The sequence below is a fragment of the Chelonia mydas genome, chromosome 2 (assembly GCF_015237465.2).
Source record: "Chelonia mydas isolate rCheMyd1 chromosome 2, rCheMyd1.pri.v2, whole genome shotgun sequence".
In the NCBI taxonomy this organism is placed as follows: Eukaryota; Metazoa; Chordata; order Testudines; family Cheloniidae; genus Chelonia; species Chelonia mydas.
Genome location: NC_057850.1, coordinates 88,339,112 through 88,362,154, shown reverse-complemented (window position 1 = coordinate 88,362,154; position 23,043 = coordinate 88,339,112). Strand labels below are relative to the sequence as shown.

At 40.7% G+C, this 23,043-nt stretch overlaps 1 protein-coding gene across 1 annotated transcript in view; it reads right to left on the bottom strand.

Annotated features, from left to right (window-relative positions):
* The window catches only part of GNAL (G protein subunit alpha L), a 331,001-nt gene extending 314,955 nt beyond the window's left edge, over positions 1–16,046 (bottom strand). Inside the window, exon 1 of the mRNA XM_037892876.2 lies at positions 15,263–16,046. Within this exon, the coding sequence (XP_037748804.1) occupies positions 15,263–15,740 (478 nt within the window). The 5' untranslated portion in view covers positions 15,741–16,046. The remainder of the gene's footprint in view (positions 1–15,262) is intronic.
* Positions 16,047–23,043: the final 6,997 nt, after the last annotated feature.

Sequence of the window (23,043 nt, the reverse complement as noted above, 5' to 3'; positions counted from 1 at the left end):
CCATGAACTGGCTGGACAGTGAACTAGAAGACAGAGTTAGGAGGGAGCAGGCTGGTGAAGGAGCAGGTGAAATCTAGAGTTATAGCACTCACAGAACTATTGCTACACCATTTGACCTGAGAATGGCCTTAGCAAAGCAGAAGTAAAGATGGAACATGTCATCAGGAAAGCTGCTATCTTGACAGCTTCATAATGCAGAATGGACTGAACAATATTCAACTCCTATTCAGAAAACAGTGAACAGCAGACTTTGATTAAGTTTAATTTTTAAATTAAACCAAAAAGCTGGGCTAAAGAAGATTTTTCAGAGAAAGGGAATAATGCAAAACAGCAACTACCGTTTCTAAGGTTTTTCATGGAGAAGGCGGAGAAAATCAACCAACAAAAACTTACCTATTTCTGCTGCCCCTTCAGCTACGGTGAGTCAGATAAACTACAATCCACACCCATACCAGCCTCAATTTTAGTTTTGCAAAACAAAATTCAACTGATTAAGTTTTACAAAAAATGGCCACCTCGACCGCTTTTCAGATTCACTTCCACACACATTTTTTATTAAATTATTTGGCTAAGATATTCAATCAAAGGAAGATGGACAGTTCTACCTGCACCAAAATTATTTCAGTTTGTGAGAATACAAGGGAACTACAATGGGGGATTTTCAAGAGACAAAGCAACAGTGTGAACAGTTAGTATGTGCAGAAATGTAGCTACTTCTACAAGTTTCAGAGTGGTAGCCATGTTAGTCTGTATCAGCAGAAAGAACGAGGAGTACTTGTGGCACCTTAGAGACGAACAAATTTATTTGAGCATAAACTTTCGTGGGCTAAAGCCCACTTCATCAGATGCATGCAGTGGAAAATACAGTAGGAAGATACACATACACACACACACACACACACACAGAGAACATGAATTATAACATTCAAAAACCAGTTGGAGAACACTTCAACCTCCCTGGACATTCAAATTACAGACCTAAAAGTCACAATTATTAAACAAAAGAAACTTCAAAAACAGACTCCAACGAGAAGCAGCAGAACTGGAATTAATCTGCAAACTGGACACCATTAAATTAGGCTTGAATAAAGACTGGGAGGGGATGAGTCATTACACTAACTAAAAACTATTTCCCCATGCTAATTTTCCCCCTACAGTTACTCGCACCTTCTTGTCAACTGTTGAAATTGATTATCACTACAAAAGTTTTTTTTCTCCTGCTGATAATAGCCCACCTTAATCGATCGGTCTTGTTAAGAGTTGGTATTGCAACCCCCATTTTTTCCTCACACGCACACAGTAGGAATATTTTATATTATACATATAATATATAAAATCTTCCTACTGTATTTTCCACTGCATGCATCGGATGAAGTGGGCTTTAGCCCACAAAAGCTTATGCTCAAATAAATTTGTTAGTCTCTAAGGTGCCACAAGTACTCCTCGTTCTTTCTACTTCTGCAAGTTATCTATAGAATAAGTAAACTTAGCAGGATTCAATTTAAATAGACATCTGTAAGTGTCGATTTCAGCTCACGCACTGAAATAAGTGAAAAAAATCCACTGGGAGCAGTCAGCAGCAGCACAACCTCCCCTGCACCTGCAGGGATCAGGTGTTAGCAGCCCTGCAGCTGCACAAGCTCTGTACCATGGCCTGCTCCATCACTCACCAGCTCAGAGTGCATGGGCCATCCTTGGGCAGAAGTCATTCAGCACAGGGTGGCCACTCCTACAGCAGAGGGCTCATCTTCTTTGTCAGGGTCCTTGCAGGACCAGGATACGTTCCTGGTGAAGCTGGCCATAGACCTGAACCAGGATCACCCGGGGGGAGCAAGAGAAAGGGGCCTTTCTAGGAAATTGGGAATCTTCTGGGAATCCATTGACCATACAATCAAAACTGATGTGTTCTGCAATGTCAACATATTTGTGGGACATTTTCCAGCAATACATGCCAGCAGGCAAGGGTGAACATTTTTTAAAAGTCTGTGAGACCAACAATGTGAGCCCATCAGATTTACGTGTGCCCCCTAATCTTTTTCCATCAGTTAAGTTTTCCTGGCTCAAGACAGCAGAATTCATTCATGAGCATTGGGAGAGCGTGCCAGACTCCCTCATTAAAGAGGACGCGGTCACCTCAAAGAAGGCAATGAAACTACATCAGATGATCAAGGACGATGGAAATAAGCAATAACTGTATTGCAAGTTATCTTTTCTTTGTGTATTTTTGGGAAAATCCACAGGGTTCATTTGCAAATGGAAATAAATGCACCATGATACGCTGCTTAACTGAAATTTACAAAAAGAAAAAGGAGTACTTGTGGCACCTTAGAGACTAACAAATTTGAGCATAAGCTTTCGTAAGCTACAGCTCACTTCATCAAATGCAACCGATGAAGTGAGCTGTAGCTCATGAAAGCTTATGCTCAAATAAATTTGTTAATCTCTAAGGTGCCACAAGTACTCCTTTTCTTTTTGCGACTACAGACTAACACGGCTGCTAATCTGAAACCTGACATTTACACGTTGCTCTGGCTGTCGATAATGCCTTAAAAAGACATGGAAGTCTAGATAACAGGCTCCAAAAGGCAATTCCTTTAATCTGGAATGCATCCTTTTGCATCAGAATTTCAAAGAAAACTGAAGGCAGTCATATCCTGCAATGTACCTGACAGACTCTATGGATCAGGATCTCTTTTTTGCCAACTGTAAAGTGTCCGAGTCATTTGTCAAGGCTCAGATGTCACACAATTTAATAACTATGAAAATATTTTGTGTATTTTCCCTTGCGAGAAGAGATCCCGCATGATTTTGATTCGTACGTGATATGGGAAGCACCATACGATGACAGTGTAACAGCACTTGAATATTGAAGAAGGGAAACTCAGTCATTGCTTCTCATGTCCAGTGTGGCATTACATCCACTTGTAGTGCCATTAATGTCAGCATCTGTGGAAAGATCAGTCTGTTCAGAAAAGTTTAAGACAAACATTGCATGTGCTTCTCCGAAGACCAATTTGGGCAGCTCAACGGTTTATACTACAATAAGGACAAACTCAAATTTAAAGAGCTTTCAAAATCTGGCATCATCTCCTGGCTCTAGCAAAATAATAAAATAATAATAATAAATAATACCCGTTTGGGGGTTAGGGGGAGCCCAAGATTCTCAGCCCCCAACCTCCTCGCTGTGGGAGTGGGAAAAATTCTGTGATTTAGACAGTTTTAGGCTTGTTACAAAAAATAAAGCTTTAACTTTTGATTCTCAATATCTAGCTTCATTAAATAAATTATTGCCTGAACCCTACCTTAGTTTTCTACAACTGTGAAAATTAAAACTAAAACAATAAATGCTTAAAACCCATGATTTTGGGCTACTGAAGAATTTTAAAAGTATTTACAAATAAGTCTATACTATCCACCAAAAGTCTAAAAAAAATTTTAAAATAAAAATTCTGTCAAGCTTAAAAACAAGTAATGCCCACATTTCATTGGATCTGATCCAACAAGCTCTGCACAAATCACTGAAAATTTCCAGTTTTAGCTGATTAGAGTATCTACTAAAACCAATAGTTTGGCACCATTTTCTTTTAGAGTTAGTGCATTGTACTGTTTCATTTTATGTTATGAAGACAATCCGTGTCTTTGTGAGACACATTACAATATTAATATAATAGTGACAGCCACAGCTAATGAGCGTGAATATTGCACACATTTTATGTCCAAGTACTTTTGCTGTACTCAGTCAGCAAACTGAACACATCAAGACATTTCTACAAAGATTTGAAATTTTCCTCAATAAATTCATTTTCCAACGTACCTATACTAAATACATTATATTCTGTGATGCCCAAAAGCTCCAGATTTACAAAATGCATATGAATGAACAAGTTATTCCTTTGTCTACATATTCTCAGTGTGTCCTGTCTTCTCTATGAGGTCTTTTAGGTTGTAAATTCTTTAGGGAAGGAAAACTGTTTTTTGTAGTACTAATCTGGGGAGTTCCATATCACTTTATGGATTTCTTTGAGGAAATACTATTCCACCTTATCACTAGGTTTCAAACTGCAAATTTCTACTAATCGTTTACAGTTTATGTCGAAGCCTCTGCCTCACTAACCCAACATTGTCACTTCCAACCTCTGAGTTAAAAAATACTCACTCACTCCAATATATTTTGGGACTTTGGCTGACATATCCTGTAACAAATCATAAAACACATCTTTTTCCTCATCTGGCTTTCTTCCTGGTACATAGCACTGTATGACAGAGTTTGGGGAAAAAAACCTCTAGTCTGAAAATGAGCTCTAATAATTCTTTCTTTGACTGATTCCCACTCAGTCAGTGCACTTGCTCTGCTTCATCTGACATCAGGATTGCTATGCCACCTTCATGTCTACCATCCCCATTCCTGGAGCAGATGATATGGGCAATGACCATATCTTCAATTTTGTGAGGGTGAAGTTAAAAAGAGGATGAAGAAGGTTAAAAGAAGACAGACCATCAACAGTGCACAACTAAAAGATCCAAACACAACAAGGATGCAACATGACTTCTATGACAAGTTAATATGGATACCATCAGAAAAAGAGGGCAAACTAGAGAAACATTACACTGAAGAACAGAGAAAGCAGCCAAATCCATCAACATGACACTCAGAAGCCTGAACTGACCAGCACAAGACTGAAATGGACATATACCTGGGGGTGCAGGAGGATAATGAAGGGGGAAAAAGCAAAACCCTGACATTTATCTTGTGTAATTCCAAGCACATCACAAGGATGTAAGCAATAGTAATAGCCAAGTGTATCCCATTTTTAAAATGGGACAAGAAATAGCAAGCCCATAGCAGGTTCAACGTTTCCAGTCAGACACTTACAACAGCATACGCCTGCATTTTGTAGCGCAAATGTCCAACAGTTGAAGAAAAAAAAAATCAACTTCACTCACCACTGATTGTGTGTAGTGGATTTTTGAAGCCTCTGACATGTAGGAATGTGATATTCTAGAACACTTTTGAAGTCTAGTCAGTCACCACTCCTGTTGCAAAAAATCTATTTTACATTGCAAGTATCTTAATGCCGCACATCTGATATTCACTGACCTTTCTTAAAGAAATGTACATTGTAAAGCTACTGCATTCTAACTCCAAATTCCATTGAAGCCTATTATAAACTCACTTCTAAGGTCACAGAAAGACTGGGTCTCCATAACTGGAAGGGTGATGTTGCAGCAGAGTTGTTTAACACCTTGTGCAAAATTCACCCCACCTTTTAAAGAAGGCAGGGGGAAGCAAATTGTTCCATATTATACTATTGCTCCAAAGGACAAGATTCTATGGTCTATGCCTTCTGCAATGTATTACAGACTTCATTCTTCCTACTGGAAAAACCTTATTATCCTATCAAAATGTGTCAGAAATGAGATATGGAATATATCACCAAAGATTTTCCCTTTGAAGGTTACAATAGAAACGCTATGCACAGAGAATCGTGTTCTGATTTATTGTCACTGCAAATATTCTCAAGCTTGTTGCTTATCTCCACTGTGTGTACTAAACCATACCATGAATGGAATGTTTTCCTTCCTCACAGTTTTAAGAGGCCAGTTGGACAATGATCTTGGATATGTTTCTCAGAAGAGCTGTTTCCTTCTTAGGAGAGACATTATCAACTTAACCGCCCCCAAACATGTCTAAAAGTTTCATATCTGCTATAAATTTCAATACGCAATAGAACTAGAATTGAAAGAAGTTACCAAAACATGCCCTATTTTCCCCCAATTTGTTTACTTCATGTATTTAAACCAGCTTCACTATTCCCATGTATAAATTATAAAACATCAACCAGGTAAGAGAAAAAGCCTGAGAATTAAAAAACAAAACACAAAATCAAAAATAAGTTATTTAGAGTGCTCTGGCCATAACTGGAATTTTTGGTGAATTTAAAAACATTTATGTTGATAGTCATTTTGAGGTGTAGTTAAGGAGACGATCAAACATTTATACTGGAAGATATTACCTAACATCATGCCTTGATGTTCTTACATTCAAAGATGGGGTCTTGTCTTTTGATGGTTTGCATGCAAAGACCAAACATCACACAGGCAGACACAAAAAATGCTGAGAACAGAAATACAGAATTTATTTAATACTGCCTATCAGTTCTGATCCCACTCTTTGAAGCCCCATACAAACAATGAATTATCTCTGCTTAGACATTCTGCTTAATGCAGTGTATTAAGTATCTTAAATCCCTGACCTTGTAACTTTAGTCTTATGTGCAGAAGCAGCATAAAAAGGATTTTAACATATACATGTGCAATATTAAAAGAATATTAATCACTGCTAATCAACTTGCTTTGCAATGATATTTTTACAGATTTTACCCTTCATTGCCCTGTTTTCAACTGAGAAAATATAAGAACAAAGTAGAAGACATGGTAGATGGTAAATATTAGATTGTCTCAAGTAATTGCTCTACAAAGGCCAAATTCATTCCTGATCTAGAGCAATTGAGGGAAATAAGTGGGATTTACACCAGAACTGAATTTAGCCTCAACTTCCTACTTCCCTTCCCTACCCTGTGTGTTATTTGGGATTTTTTTGGGGGGTGGGGGTGGGGAGGGGGGATGAAGGCTAAGCCTCTTATTGTCTTAAGAAATAACTTTTGTTCTAACAATTTCCTTTGGGCACTAAGGTAAAACTCATAATGCTGAATCACAAAATTCAATCTCATAATGCTGCAACAAACAATTACAGGTCATGAGACAGAAAACAAGCTTGTGACTGACAGAGACCTTCTGTCTGTGGAATTAAAAGATATACTGCCTGGTACTATTGTTCTATCAAACGAAGTATCTACAGCATTTTTAAAATTAAAAAAAAAAAAATCAAGTAATTCGAAGCTGAAAATTCTATTTACTGCAAAGGAGGATTGTTTGCTTTATTTTAAAAAATGTTAATGAAGTATATTCTCTCCTTGATATAGAATCCTGTATGCTAAGAGAAGGGGACTGAAATTTTAAAATTCTAGTCCTGACCCTGTCACCACCTGCAGTGTGATCTTGGTTAAGAAGCATTTGTTCTGTGTCTCAGTTTACTCAGGTTTAAAACGGAGTCAATATGTTTGGAGCACGAAAAATACATTCATCCTGTAGAAAGTGACAATTTCTTCAGTTGTTTGTTTCTTTTTAAAGAATACTTATTTCTTTATAGGTGGAAATCAAGCTTTCTAAATGTTAAATGATGCAATGCTAACTTCAGCTGACTTCAGACAGCTCAAGTGCCTCTGCTCAGGACTTCAGCATCAATAGAAGGAAGTTAGCAAAACTGGTGAGTCTCATTGCTGCTACTCAGAACCTTGGGACAGCAGAGCTGCTGAAGAGAATCATTTCACTGTCATTCTGCTGCTCGATAAAGCAATGATCAGCAGCAGAGGCAAACAAATAGAATATTCACAGGCATATATCACCAAAATAAGGTTGAGGGAAAGACTGAGAAAAGATATCTTATGCCATTGCAGTCAGGAGGTTCTGAATTTTAGGGAAGAGGAAAAGATTATTATTCCTTCCTTACACCACCCACATGATGCATCGAGTTGTTCCTTATCAGCCTAATGATTTGGTGCCTGATAAACTTGAACCAAATAATAAAAATTTCAGCACTTCCTCTTTCCCACAAGCTGGCCCGGGTGCTGAGTTTCTCACCAGAGAATTGCCCTGAAAGCTCACTTTACTTATCTTTTGTATCAATTTAAGTCTAGAAGTTGTATGATAAATTTCTATAAAGCTCCCTCAAAAATGTGGGGCAGTTTAATTTATGAAGTGTGATGCTAGAATGAAAAAGGCACTATGGAGTATTACAAAAACATTACAATTATTTGGACACATCTAGAAGGAAAAATATATGCACGATTGAAATACCACATGAGGGCCTCTATTAGAGAGGGGGAAAGTTTTAAAACATTGTTAAAAAAAAAAAAAATCAGCACTCTTCTCCTGAATCATTCTTCTATAACTTGTAAGCTTTATGTAAATTTAAATTTACATCCTAAACACCACCTTAAATATTTTAAACCCACTTTACAGTCTTAGCTACTGAAAACTATACAAAAAGCAATACAATAGGGCATCAGATTTTCATGCTAACTTGTCTATTTTGACATTTTTAGGAAATTACTTATGCAGAGGTCTGAATCCATAGCATACGCTGCTGATTATAGGGTCTGTCTCTTCAGAGCAGATACTGCTCCCTTCCACATGCACTAAGAGTGGAGAAGACTTAAAAAAAAAAATTATAACATTTTTAAAAAGAAAAACAGGCCAAAGAAAAGTTTGAGATAGGTTAATAATTAGGCAAGGGTTGAGTACAAGTAATCAGTGGCCAAAAGCAAAAGAGAAACTAACAACAGTTAGATCAAGAATCAGTTTGAGTAGCTTACACAAAGTAATTAAAAAGAAACTAAAATCATGTGCACCTATCACTGTCCTGAGCACACTACTTATTGGTTTTTTTTGTTTGTTTGTTTGTTTTAAAATCCTTAATGTGGGTCTTCCTGTTAGGCTGTAAGCTCTTCAGGACAAGGACCACCACCCCTTCTCCTCTGTTTGTATAGCACTTAGCATAATCTCGTAAAGCACAGCATTTGGTAAGCTGTGAGAATGACATGAAAGATTTGGTTGTTTTAAAAGCCATCTGCTTTAATATGATGGTAAAATACATAACAGATTTTTAACTTAGGAAATTCTGTTCCTGACACTTGTACATTCAGGCCTACATTATAATTGCCTACATACAATGGGTCTTGAATCTATCAGCACAAAACAATAAGATAATTGGTCTAATAACACAACATGCAGTGCTCTACCAACAAGAATGTGTGATTAATATTCCACAGAATGTCAGACATGATGCTCCAATTAATCCAGTTACAGCACATGCTATCACTTTCTAGCAGTACAGAAGTTTATAACAAGCACAACAATACAGTCAGAGATTTTTTTAAGCAGGCATGTACCAAAGGGGCCAACTTCTGGCTTAACAATGAGAGTCCACACCTATATTTGCACTGAAGAAGAGGACGGACAATTACAGATTTTAAAAACAGATCTTTTTTAAATTAAAAAAAAATTTCATGGTTTGTCTTTAAAAAGAAGTTCAAAATTTAATTTGAAATTATGACAATGTTAAGATATAAACTTAGTTTAATCATTTAATTAAAAAATACTGCATCTATAACCCCCATCCAAATTTTAATGAGTTAAAGAGTGCTGCTTTTTTAATTATGTACAGAATCGAGGGGAAATATCTTTAACTTCTGGGGTTAACTCAAGCTTTATAAAGATATCACAGTGTCAGGTACTGCATTAAATAAACATCTATATTATTTTATTTTGAGTCTTTACAACTGAGTCAATACTGGTATTTACAATTTTTTTCCCAACTGTAACAGCTTTCCGTTTCTCTTGTGCAGAAAAGCTTTTCTTTTGATTACTTGGTTTCAGTTTAGCTAACAGGTGCTAAGAAAACATGTTTGTCATTTGGATTAGTTTCCTTCAAAGTTGAGGAATGAATTCAGAGTTGAAAAACCAGGAAAGCTTGTTTTTGTTCTTCCAATATATGAATAAAAACTGGATGGGAGACGATGACAGTTACTAATCAGTTAGCCAGGGTCTAACTCATTGCCATATTCAGGGTCAGGAAGGAATTTTCTCCCAGATCAGATGGGCAGAGACCTCAGTGTTTCCGCTTTTCTCTGCCGCATGGGGCCTGGGTCACTTCCTGGTTTGAACAGGAGTGCAGGCTTATCTACACAGATGCTACCTACATGGACGAGAGGGTTCTCTGTTTAGAGTTGCCAACCCTCCAGCATTGTCCTGGAGTCTCCAGGAATTAATGATTAATCTTTAATGAAAGATTGTCATGTGATGAAACCTCCAGGAATACCCCCAACCAAAACTGGCAACCCTATCCCCCATCAGCATAAGTAATCCACTTCCTGAGACAGTAGCTAGGTCAACAAGAGAATTTTCCTGTCAACCTAGCGCTGTGTACACTGGGGGCTAGGTTGGTTTAATTGTGTCGCTCAGGCGTGTGGATTTTTTCCCACACCCCTGAGCGATGTAGTTATACCAACCTAATTTTATAGTGTAGACTGGGCCAAAGTGGTAGATTCTCTGTAACCTGAAGTCTTTAAATCAAGATTTGAGGACTTCAGTAACTTAGCCAGAGGTTCTGTGATCTGCAGGAGATCAGACTAGATGATCACGATGGTCCCTTGCAGCTCTCAAGTCTATTAGTAGAGCCCTGCGTGGATGCAAAAACTGTATATGCATCTGATCTGCAAACATGGTCTGTGGATATCCATGGATATAAAGCAGATATCCACAGATTTGCGTCTATCTATGAGTCTATGAGATTTTAAAAAGGTATTTAGGTGCCCAAAAATATAGACTGGATGGCTAACTCTCAACTCTGATTTCACTAAAAGAAAAAAAGAGTACTTGTGGCACCTTAGAAACTAACCAATTTATTTGAGCATAAGCTTTCGTGAGCTACAGCTCACTGCATCCAATGAAGTGATCTGTAGCTCACGAAAGCTTATGCTCAGATAAATTTGTTAGTCTCTAAGGTGCCACAAGTACTCCTTTTCTTTTTGCAAATACAGACTAACACGGCTGCTACTCCAAAATCTGATTTCACTGAGAGTTAGGCAGCTAACCTATTTAAGCATTTCTGAAAATCCCACAAGGCATCTATCCGTATCTTTGGACGCCTAAATACCTTTGAAAACCTGGCCCATGGTGACCAGAAACAATCCATCAATTCAATATCTATGTCAGTACTATTGCTTAATCAGTTTTAAACACAAAATGTGTTTTCATCAACTTTATTTTCTTGTCTATCCAGCACATTTATTGTAGTTTTATGTAACTGAAAAAATCCAACGTTAAAATGCTGCTTTTGTACATTTTTAATTGGATGAAAATTGGAATTCAAATACAGCTTAACACCCATAAAAATCATTGCCTAGTAAAAAAAGTAAAAATTGATAACCTGAATAAATCTAAGTAAAGCTACATAATTGTTTTAATAAATGTGTATAGATATAATGTATTTTCCTGGAAAGTAAAAAGTACCACCATCTTTATTGTAAAGACCATATTTGGTTGTAAATCAACATGTAATGATCATTATGCCAACCAAACAGAATGAACTTAATTTAGGAAAACAGCTAGGAAGTACAAATGCAAAACAAGATTAAAAGCAAGTATTTAAATCGACGTTTCAGCTTGATTAAAAAAAAAAAATCTGTGATTTAAATCAATCCACTTTAGCAAAAAACAAAAAACAACAAAAAACAAAAAACAAGAGGTGTAATTACAACTGTTATTTTAGTGGAACTGTGTGTGTCAATAACCCCTGAGAACAATGGTGTGGGTGAGAACTCACAGCCTTCAATTCTCCATTAATGAAGTAGAAATGGAGAGCAAAAGAGATTCTGTGACTAAATAACTCAATAAACATGCACAAATGACTAATGGTACATAAAAGAATCAAATTTGAAGTTCTATTTATAAGTTACTTTATTCAGTTACCAATCATAACATGCCCAATTTATAATAAAATTGACATCACATGATGTGTCAGAAATTTTATACAAGAACATCTTCATAGAGTCATAAAGTTTAAGGGCAGAATGGACCACCAGATAATCAAATCTGACCTCAGGTACATTATAGGCCACTAAACCTTGCACAGCCATCCCTGCAGTAAGCCCAGCAATCAGAATTAGATCAGAGTATTATAAATCCCAGGAGACAAGCTATTATGTGCCACAGGCAAAGAACAAAAAGAACTGAGGTGCACCAATGCATGAGCCCTCCACAATGGCAGGACATTAATTTGGAGAGATATGCCCTGATGATCCTATCCCTACCCCACGATCCCAACACAGTTTCAGAATTATACATTACAGTTTAAACTATTAAAAATGCTGATGAGTTTATCTCCTGAAAGCCTCAAGGTGGCCATGAATTTTTCACATGATAAAGATGTTAAAGAAAGAAAAAACAACCCACCAACACATACAAGATTTGCAATTAGAAAAAAAAAATTTAAACATACACATTTAAGACTTTCAGCAATCATAATTTATATATCCAATGACAGAAGTCTCTGACTGGTTTCAGTTAATTTCTTCTATTTAAGGATTATTGCACAAAATAGGGCTGCATGCCTCTAGTGAAAAATGTACATACAAAAATAATAAATGTTTATGTATTGTTCTGAATATGTGAAGAGTTATATAAAACAAAGTTTTTATTTATTTTATTCAAGTTCAGTTTGGCAAGTGACTTATCTCTCACACCTTTTTTCATTTTTGAATGATAGTGACCCCTTAAAAAGTAATTAATGTAAACCCTGATCTTGCAGCTGGTTCCAGCTCCATGATCCCTTGCATTTATGTAGAGGAACATGGGGTTCACAGATGTGAACCTCATTAAAGGACTCAGGAATTAATGTTAAAAAGAGATACCTAGTGCATTTGTTCAGAATTATCAAGAAAAAAAAAACACCTTGCTATTATCTCTAAGAAGCTTAAACAATTTTCAGACTTTTTCTAAAACAATACATGATTACTATAAATGAAAGAATAGGGGAATATATTTCTCTATTTTGTTAGTTTCCCATGTGTATCTGACAGAACTTTGTATCTAGCCACTGTCAGGGTGTCTCTTGTATAGGCCATTTCCTTTTTATGTTGATCTTTCACACAGCAGAAGAGAGTATTTTTTTTAAAATAGGAAAAGGTGAATGTAAAAGCAAGCATCTTGGTGAGGGGACTTCAGGGGCAGGAAAAGATATATAGCTATTTTAAAGTAGGCCATATTTCAAGTTGATAGTGTCCTTTAATAAAAAAGGATTTTCTATCCACACAACAATATACAAGGAAAGACGTTACGATGTATCAGACAGAGCTTGAACAATATACTTGATATACCTGAAAAAATGAACTGCAAAAGAGGAGAAAAGAGTGTTTTGCTGGTTACTGTTTCTTTAGTAGAGACTTTTTAGAAAGGTGGTTTTTTTCAAGTTATTAATTTAGACATATAAGCTGTTCTCACTTATTCTTTGCTACAGAACCTGACTAGCGATAGCAACACAAGGCTCCTGCAGCTTTACCTGTCCCAAATGAGGGACAAGACAATGCCAATTTCTTAGGCCCAGATCCTAAAAGACTTACATACATGCTAAACTTTACATGCTGCAAGTAGTCCCCTTGACTACAGTAGGGCATCACAGTGCATACAGTTAAGCACATGCTTAAATCTTTGCTAGTTTGGGGCCTATGACAGCAACACACCATCCCCCCTTCCCTAACCTGAGAACAGGAAGAGCTGCAGATTAGACTGCAATTACTACTGAAGTTTTTGAAGTGCTGAGCTAATATTTTTAGTATAGGTAGCAGTTTAGTGGGTGGGAGGAAGAGAAAAAAAAATTGTATCCTTCTTAAAGAGCTTTTGTTTCTCTGGTTTACTATTTTATTGCCTCCACATTACAGACCACACACTCACTCCACTTATTCACCAGCAACCTTTTATTCAAAAATGGCTTTTTAGAGGCAGGCCACTGCTTCTTCTGTCCACATTGGTATCAACCACACTGTTTTACAGATCAGAAAAAAAAAATCAATTTATCTTAATAGGATATAAATTTTAAAGCTCAAGCATTGAAGTTGAACAGGTGAAGCGTGTGGTAAGGGCCACTTTTATTTTGATATAGGAGTATTGTATTCCAAACAGTAGGAATTTCCCCCCATAATTACCAGCTGTGCTATATATATTACAAACTTCCAGACAATAACCAAGTCTGTAGTTTATTTTTAGAATTTGAGTGATACTGTTCTGGCAAACATCAACTACACCTTAACATAAGGAAGTATCTTGGAGACTGCCATATTGCATTATTTATACAGCTGTACAGTAACTGATTCCTTCATTTGACTTTAAAGGGCTGGGGGAACAAAACAAATATACCTATCCACTCTGTAATGCATGTAGAGATCCAAGCCAACACATATCTGTACCAAAAAACAACACACCCAGTGTTTCAACACTAACAGAAATTAGAAATTTGTGGTCATGCTCAGGCAGCACCCAAACCCCTTTCCTTGGGCCATTTAAATTAAAAAAAAAAAAAAAAAAAACAAACAAACAAACAAAACACCACAAGAAAAACCCAACAATAAACCCCCCCCTGCAGTCTGACTATTCAATTTCCTGTGGGAAATTAGATTGTATTAGATACATTTACAGTATAAAAACCACAGGGGTATTAGCTGGGATTAAGCCTCTAGAGAAGTCTATTAACTAATCTCTGTAAAGAGCAAATAGCAAGCAGCACATAGTATTTCCGAAAATACAAGTCACCTTGCAGGGTTGTATTTTGTTTTGTTTTGTGGGGTTTTCGCCCCCCCCCCCCCCACCGAAAATAGGTAGTTGAACCACTATCCTTGGAATAAGTATATGTTGAGGATATACATACCCATACCGAATTACTTTCCCTCATATGCCCTAGTCCTTCCCTAAAATAACCAGTCCATTATTTCCTAGCATTTCAACAGTCAGCCCATTACGAGCTACAAGCCCGTACTACCACTTCCTATTAAGCCATCCGTGGTTCCACACAGTAGCAAAGAGGCGGCTCTTTGACAGATCACATTCTTTATTCAAAGCCATTTTCGTCTTTCTTGTATCTGATTTTCGAATTCCTGAGATGCCAGCACAAGCGCCGTTTACTTTTCGGCTAGACAACACAGACACACACACCGCATACCACGCACACCTCCTCCTCCCAGCTGAAAATGAAGCCTGCTCGCTCCCGTCTCCACATCACTTCTGCTTTGCTGCCTGGGTGGAGCAGCTCGCCTTTTATAGGGCTAGTTACAAATCGCATTCTCCATTGCAAAACCATTTCCAGATCCCGGGAGGAGGTGGGACACAGGGAAGGAGCACAAAAGGTGGAAACCTGGCTGGGGGAGAGAGAAAGGGGGCCAGGAACCTGGGGGGGGGGGGATGGGAGAAGGAAGAAGGAAGAAGGGAGACAGAGGGGGAAGCAGAGCTGTGGAGAGAAGAGAAGACAGGGGGAGAGGAAGGAGAAGGACGAGACAAAGGAGGGACTATGGGGGACGCCAGAAGGGCTGGCTGGGAGCCCGGCTGGGCACCTGCCGGCCGGGGGCGGCCCGGCTCCCCCTCGCACACGTACCCAGCAGCAGCAGCCGGTGCGTTTGCTTGTACTCCCGCTTCTGCTCCTTCAGCACCCGGTCGATGCTCTTGCTGACTTTCCTCGCCTCCTTCTCCGCCTCCCGCTCCTCCAGGCGAAGCTTCTCCCAGGGTCTCTGCAGCGCGGCCGGCTGAGGCGGCTGCCGGGGCTGTTTGCCGCCGCTGCCGGGTTTGGCCAGCGGCGGCTGCTCCGGGGCCGCCCCGTTGCCGCCTCCGTTCTGCAGCAGCAGCAGCGGCGGCGGCGGCCCGTCCGCCTCTCCCCGGAGCTTGTCTGCAGGGTGGAGCGAGCCCCCGGCCCCCGGCTGCCCGCAGCAGCTGCCTCCCCGCAGGGCCCCGAGCGGCTGCGGCTGGGGGGCCGTGTGCTCGGCGGGCTGCTCGGGCTCCGAAGCGGCGCTGGAGATGGAGCCGCCTCCGCCGGGGTCCCCGAAGAGCCGCGGGCGCAGACTGTAGCAGAGCCCCATGGCTCGGTCCCCCTCCCGGGGACGGGCTCTAGCGCGGCGGGGCTGGGCTGGCCTCAGCGCTCGCCGCTGGCCCTGCGCTGCCGGGGTCCGGGCGGGGAGGGGGCGGCGGGGAACCCCTCACGGCCCCGTCGGGCCATCTTGCATTTTCCTCTCCGACTCCAGGCGGCTCCTCTGCTCAGATCACCTGACACGGAGCTGCCACTGCTGCCGCGTCCACCTTACCGTAAATACCCCAGCGCAACCCCACCGCGCAGGCACAGAGCGGCGGGGAGGGGAGGCCTGACAGGCTCACAGCCATCCCCTCCCACAGACCCTGACAGCTATCCCCTCGCACGTCACAGCCCTCACCGGCTGCCCCCCCCCCCCCCCCCCCACACGCCGCCCGCTCCTCCCTGCTCAGAGCTGTCTTCTCAGCCCCCCCGGACTGTGTTATCGCGCATCCCTTCCCTCACACACACAGCCCCCCACCCCCTTCCCCTATTCCGGACAGAGACACCCTCTGTAAACTTCCTCCTCAGACTTATCCCCCTTCTTCCTTTATACACGCACCCCTCACCCCTTCCCTTACACCCAGACACCCTCCATGAACTTCCTCCCCTTCCTCCTTTATACACGCACCCCTCACCCCTTCCTGTACACCCAGACACCCTCCCTGAACTTCCTCTCCTTCCTCCTTTGTACACGCACCCCTCACCACTTCCCTTACGCCAGACACTCTGTAAACTTCCTCCTCAGACTTATCCCCCTTCCTCCTTTATACATGCAACCCTCACCCCTTCCCCGTACACGCAGACACCCTCCATAAACTTCCTCCCCAACCCCCCTTCATCACTTACACACCCAGCCACCCCCTCATCCCCACCAGCCATCCCCCTCAAACCTCCTCCCTTATCCAAACACACAACCACCAGCCTACCTTTTGTCACAACACTTTCTCCTACCCACTCATATATACAACCCCCGTCAGTCGCTTACGCCTCCCAACTTCCTAAACACTCAAAAACCTGCATAAAAACAGGCCTTCCCATCCCACACACCGAGCTCTGCCCCCCAACAGCTGCCTAATGAGGTAAAGCCGTTAGAGGGGCTGGTTGAGGCATGAACCATTTTACCCTTAACAAAGGATAGAATGATCACCCACATACACTCATTCATACAATCCCCTCATACAGCCACAAGCCGCCCATCTCCATACTCTCAAGTTCCCATACACTAAAACAAAACCTCCAATCATATACATGCTCAGCTTCCCCCTTCACACAGAGTAATTCTGCAGAGGGACTTCAGACCTGGTGGTGTTAGAAAATAATGGAGAAAATATCTATTCAGATTTGTCCTCTCTCTTGCTCTGTACCCAAATGTTAATTGTAGTACTCTACTACAACTCATACTGCTTCGATTGCTGAATAGAGATGGATGGCACTGAAAGGCAGGCTGTGTCATGTTGAACGATAAGGGTGGCTGTACACATAAGAAATCTTGGACAAAGACTACTTTGTCTTCTCACTTAATGTTACAAGTATGTCAGATATGCTTTAGCCCAGCTTCTTCCACTCTGTGCATCCTCCACATCTCAATTTTCTACTGTAATATTTAGTGAAATTTTCAATCTGCCTATTAAGAGACCTGTTTGTGTGGGGTAAGGAATGTTTCTAAATTGCAACACTAATGACATAGGTAGAATTCTTAAAATATAAGTTTTATAACTATTTTATGTTAGTTTTAAGAAATATAAGTTTGATATTTATAGTATCAAATAGGATCTCTCGATTTGTTAATGTCTGCAATATAATAGTAATGATTCTCTATACCAGTTAATAACATTTCTCTAGACTTTTTAGTAACCTTGCAGCAGCATGTCAATTTCTTGTCATGTAATATTTTCCCTGACCAATAATATATGAACAGACAACTCTATTTATAGCCTATTTTATTAAGAAGTGGATGAAGCTAGTGTCTCTGTATTCCTTAGTGATGAGACCAAGTTGGCAACAGTTTTTGGATAAGAGAAAGGGAGTTGTATTTATGAAAGATCTTTCCATGTCCAACAATTTAATTAACATCCCTATCAATATATATTTGGGAAGCATTTATAGTCTTGCATTATCTTTCACTGGGAAAAGACAACATGCTGCCATGAAAGAACTAGATCCTTGTAAAACTGAGAATTAACGATTCCATCCAGCACTATACAAACAGAATTTTGCCACTGACTCCATAGTAATAGGATCAGGCCATTGTAGACATTTGGCTGTAATCCCACTCACAGTATTTATCCTTGCACCAAATGAGAACATCTGCCTTATCACCTTGGAATGGAGTGCACTAGTTGCTGTTTCTGTTAAAAATTCTTAATATTTCACCTTTATTATGTAGTTCTTTCTTGCAACTGGTTTCTACAGTACATGACCAACTATATATCAACAACAGGAATTACTTCACCCAGCACTGAAATGCAAGTATATCTAAACTGGAAATCAGTAGGTGTTTTAACAGTCCATAACAGTACACCATATTTTAGGACATAAAGTGAATAGTGTTCCAAGTTGAAATTACAGGGGGAATTTCAGTGAGCAGACTGTAATTATCCAACATGGAATCTGGCTAGTTGGGAGTAAGACCCCTATACTCGCGAGTGTTATTATATGTTCAATGACCACAGCTTGCCAGTGCATTGGTTTTGTGTCTCCTCCAAAAGATAGAAGAGGGAATTTATAGAAAAAAATACTATTTCTTTTTTATATCTATTTAAATTAAGGGCCCAAATTAAGGAAGAAAGATACCATTTGAGGGTCCACTTCTTAATTCTTGACTTCACTAAAGCTGACATAACTATCACATGCTTAAAGTTAAGTACATACAAAAATATTTGCATGATTAAAGGCTTACTTTTCAAATATGAAAGGAAATTCCAGAATCTAGTAAAATTACTCCTTGCATTTGCCCACCAAAATGTCCCCTTGGCCTAGGATGAATATGTGCAGATCCATTTTCTAGGTGGAGTAAGTGAAGATCAGAGCATTTAAGTGATTGGACAATTGGAAAAAGACAAATATAGTGCCCATCTTTAAAAAAGGGAAGAAGGAGAATCTGGCTTCACCTCAGGCCCCGGAAAAATCATGTAGCAGGTCCTCAAGGAATCCATTTTGAAACACTTGGAGGAGAGGAAGGTGATCAGGAACGGTCAACATGGTTTCACCAAGGGCAAGTCATGCCTGATCAACCTGAGTGCCTTCTATGATGAAATAACTGTCTATGGGGAAAGCGGTGGACGTGATATACCTTGACTTTAGCAATGCTTTTGATACGGTCTCCCATAGTATTCTTGTCAGCAAGTTAAAGTAAAGTAGTATGGATTGGCTATATTGTCGGGCTCAATGGGTAGTGATCAATGGTTCAATGTCTAGTTGGCAGCTGGTATCAAGCGGAGTGCCCCGGGGTCGGTCCTGGGGCCGGTTTTATTCAACATCTTCATTAATGATCTGGATGATGGGATGGATTGCACCCTCAGCAAGTTCGTGGATGACACTAACAGGGGGGAGAGGTAGATAAACTGGAGGGTAGGGATAGAGTCCAGAGTGACCTAAACAAATTGGAGGATTGGGCCAAAAGAAATCTGATGGGGTTCAACAAGGACAAGTGCAGAGTCCTGCACTTAGGAAGGCAGAATCCCATGCACCGCTACAGGCTGGGGACCAACTGGCTAAGCAGTAGTTCTACAGAAAAGGACCTGGGGATTACCATAGATGAGAAACTGGATATGAGTCAACAGTGTGCCCTTATTGCCAAGAAGGCTAACAGAATATTGGGCTACATTAGTGGGAGCTTTGCCAACAGATTGAGGGAAGTGATCATTTCCCTCTATTCGGCACTGGTGAGGCCACATCTGGAGTATTGCGTCCAGTTTGCCCCCCCCGAAAGGATGCAGACAAACTGGAGATAGTCCAGTGGAGGGCAACAAAAACTATTAGGGTGCCGGCGCACATGATTTATGAGGAGAGGCTGAGGGAACTGGGATTATTTAGTCTGCAGAAGAGAAGAGTGAGGGGGGATTTGATAGTAGCCTTCAACTACCTGAAGGGTGGTTCCAAAGAGGATGGAGCTAGGCTGTTCTCAGTGGTGGCAGATGACAGAATAAGGAGCAATGGTCTCAAGTTGCAGTAGGGGTGGTCTAGGTTGGATATTAGGAAAAATTATTTCACTAAGAGGGTGGTGAAGCACTGGAATGGGTTACGTAGGGAGGTGGTGGAATCTCCATCCTTAGAGGTTTTTAAAGCCTGGCTTGAGAAAGCCCTGGCTGGGATGATTTAGTTGGGGCTGGTCCTGCTTTCAGCAGGGGGTTGGATTAGATGACCTCCTGAGGTCTCTTCCAACCCTAATCTTTTATGATTCTATGATTTTCTAAAGGTTATAGAGGAAGCCTGTGGCTGTGCTAGGAACAGAACTCTGAGTTTTGAGGTAGTGGACCCCAATACCTCTCATATAAACTATAAAATGGGGAGAATAATGTTTACCCACCTTAGTAAAACACTTTGAAAAATACAAGTAGGGACAAGCATTCTTCTTCCTGCATTAATCTCATCAAATGAGGTCCACTCTACAGGTTCTCTCCCTCCAAAGTGCTCTGTTCAATGCCATATGCTCTATCCAGTCACATGCTCACGTCTTCCTTTATGACATCCCATCACTTATTCTTGGGTCAGTCTTTCTCACTCTCTTTTTTCCCTTCAATCTTGATTTGTTGGACTCTCATACCCACACAGTCATCAGGAGTGCCCTTTACATAATCAAACCTTCTGAGCCTTTACTTCCTCATTTTTCCATTTATGAGTAAGGCTACGTTTTAGTCACGGGTATTTTTAGTAAAAGTCATGAACAGGTCATGGGCAGTAAACAAAAATTCACGCCCATGACTTTTACTATACACCTCTAACTAAAACTTGGGCCAGGGGGCCACGGGTGCTCTAGGGGGGCGGGCTGGAACCCCTGCTGGTACTGCAGAGGGCGGTGTGTGCCCCAGGACTGCTGCTGGTGCAGGGGGCTTGGGTGGTAGCACGCAGCCTGGGACCCCTGCTGGTGCTGGGGGGGGAGGGTTGGCGGGGCTGGCAGGCTCTCTACCTGGCTCCGACCAGCATGTCCCTACAGTTCCTAGGAGAGGGGGGTTCCACGTATTGCTCCCGTCACAATCGCCAGCTCCGCAGCTCCTATTGGCCAGGAACCACAGCCAATGGGAGCTGCAGGGCGGCGCTTGTGGGTGCGGGCAGCGCACAGAGCCCCCTGACCCCTCCGCCTAGGAGCTGGATGGACATGCCAGTGGGAGCCGGGGAGCCTCCATCACCAGGTGAGCACCACCCCGCACTCCAACCCTCTGCCCCAGCCCCCTCCCACACACCTAAACTGCTGCTGCTGGCCTAGGGGCTGCACATCTCCGTCAGACCCTGAGCCAGCACCAGCTGCTGCAGAAGTCACGGAAAGTCACAGAATCCATGACTTCTGTGACCTCCGTGACAGACATGCAGCCTTATTTATGAGTGTTACATTCCTCACGTGGTCTTTATTGCTTACACCACTCATCCATCTCAACATTCACATAACTTTCGCCAACAGATAATTTCCTTACATTTCTTCTTTGTTGCACAACACTCAATGCCATATATTAAGGATGGACCACTGTTTTATAGACTTTCCCTTTTAATCTTACCAGTATCTTCTTGTCACATATTATACCTTTCATCTCTCTCCATTTGAGTCAGGTAACTATTGTCCTACCTCTAATTTTGTTCTTCATTTCCCCAATTTTGGAATTCAGATACTTGAAACTTTGCGTTTTCAATATTGTCTGCCCATTTAGTTTCAAGGATAATTCTTCAGCATTCATACTTCTGAAATTACGTACCATACACTCTGTTTTGACTCAACTTATTTTGAACCCATATAGGGACAAAACATTATTTACCACATTTTTCTGACGGAACAAGTAAGCTACAGAGATGTTCCAGGTGTTACCTCAGACACACTGTGGCCTAGTAGGTCAGCAACCTGCTGGTAAACCAAAAGACCAGAGAATTCATTCACCATTGCCTGCATCTGGTGTAGTCATTTACACAAAGTGTCTATAAGCTGCCACCAGATCAGAATGGTAGTGTTTTACATCCACTTTGTACTCACTTTACACTGATATAAAAGACTGCACAAGGTACAGGGCCAGTGGTGGTGGAACTAGGGGTGCTGCGGGTGGTGCTGCACCCCCTGCCTTGAAGTAGTAATAACAAATACCAAATGCATGGTTTCCATCATCAGCATCCCCCTATAAAAATTGTTCCAGCACCCAGTGGGCAGGACAACAAAGACTCAGGCTCCAGAGTTCTAATCTTGGTATGACACTAGTTCCTGGTACACACAAATTTTCTACTGGTATAATTATTTCAGTTACGAGTGTGATTTTTTACCAAAGTATTTAGCTCAGTACTGTATATCAATGTGAATACAAGTGTATTGGTATAAAGCTGCCATTCCTGTATGGGAGTAAGCTGTACCAGTATAGCTGCATCCACACATGCAGCGGTTGTGCCACCTTAACCATATTGGTGTAGTTAAAGCAGTATAGGTTTGTCACAAACCCTGTGACCCTGATCCAGCAAGCACTTGTGCATATAATTAACTGTACTCATATGAGAATAGTCGCAGTGAAGTTAGTGCATATAGAGATAAGAATCTCATGTGTGTTTAGTATGCAGACACTATACAACTGTTGATGTCCTTAACTATTCATTTCTTTTCTTTTAAGTACTTGGAGTTTTTTAAATGATGTGATGTATAACTACACTGCTGCTCCTTTGCACAGCCTTAAATGTTGTTTTTTAAATTACATGTTTTGGCTTTGAAATGTATTTTGATTCACTTCAGATTTACTTAAAAAAAAACTCTGTTCTTTTATTGGAATGAATCCTCCCGCATGAACTGGGAAATGAAGTATAATTTGGTCATGATGTGGTAATGAACATTGCTAAGAAGCCCTGAAGTAATTATTTATATGTATTCCATTTGTTGTCTGACAAACAGAAAGCAATTAAGAGCCTGATTCTGCCAGTTTTAGTCATGCTGAATTACTACTCATTGCAGAATAGTTCCATTAATTTTAGTCCTAACTATAAAGGACCTAATCAGAGTAGTATCTTTTTTCACAAGTGATCCTATTAAAATCAAGATGAGGAAAGGCTCTCTTTTTGAAAGAGTGGCAAAAGACACCATCAAAAAAAGACCTGAGTGTCTGTTGATCAGTGCAAGTTTCTCCTTTCCTGAT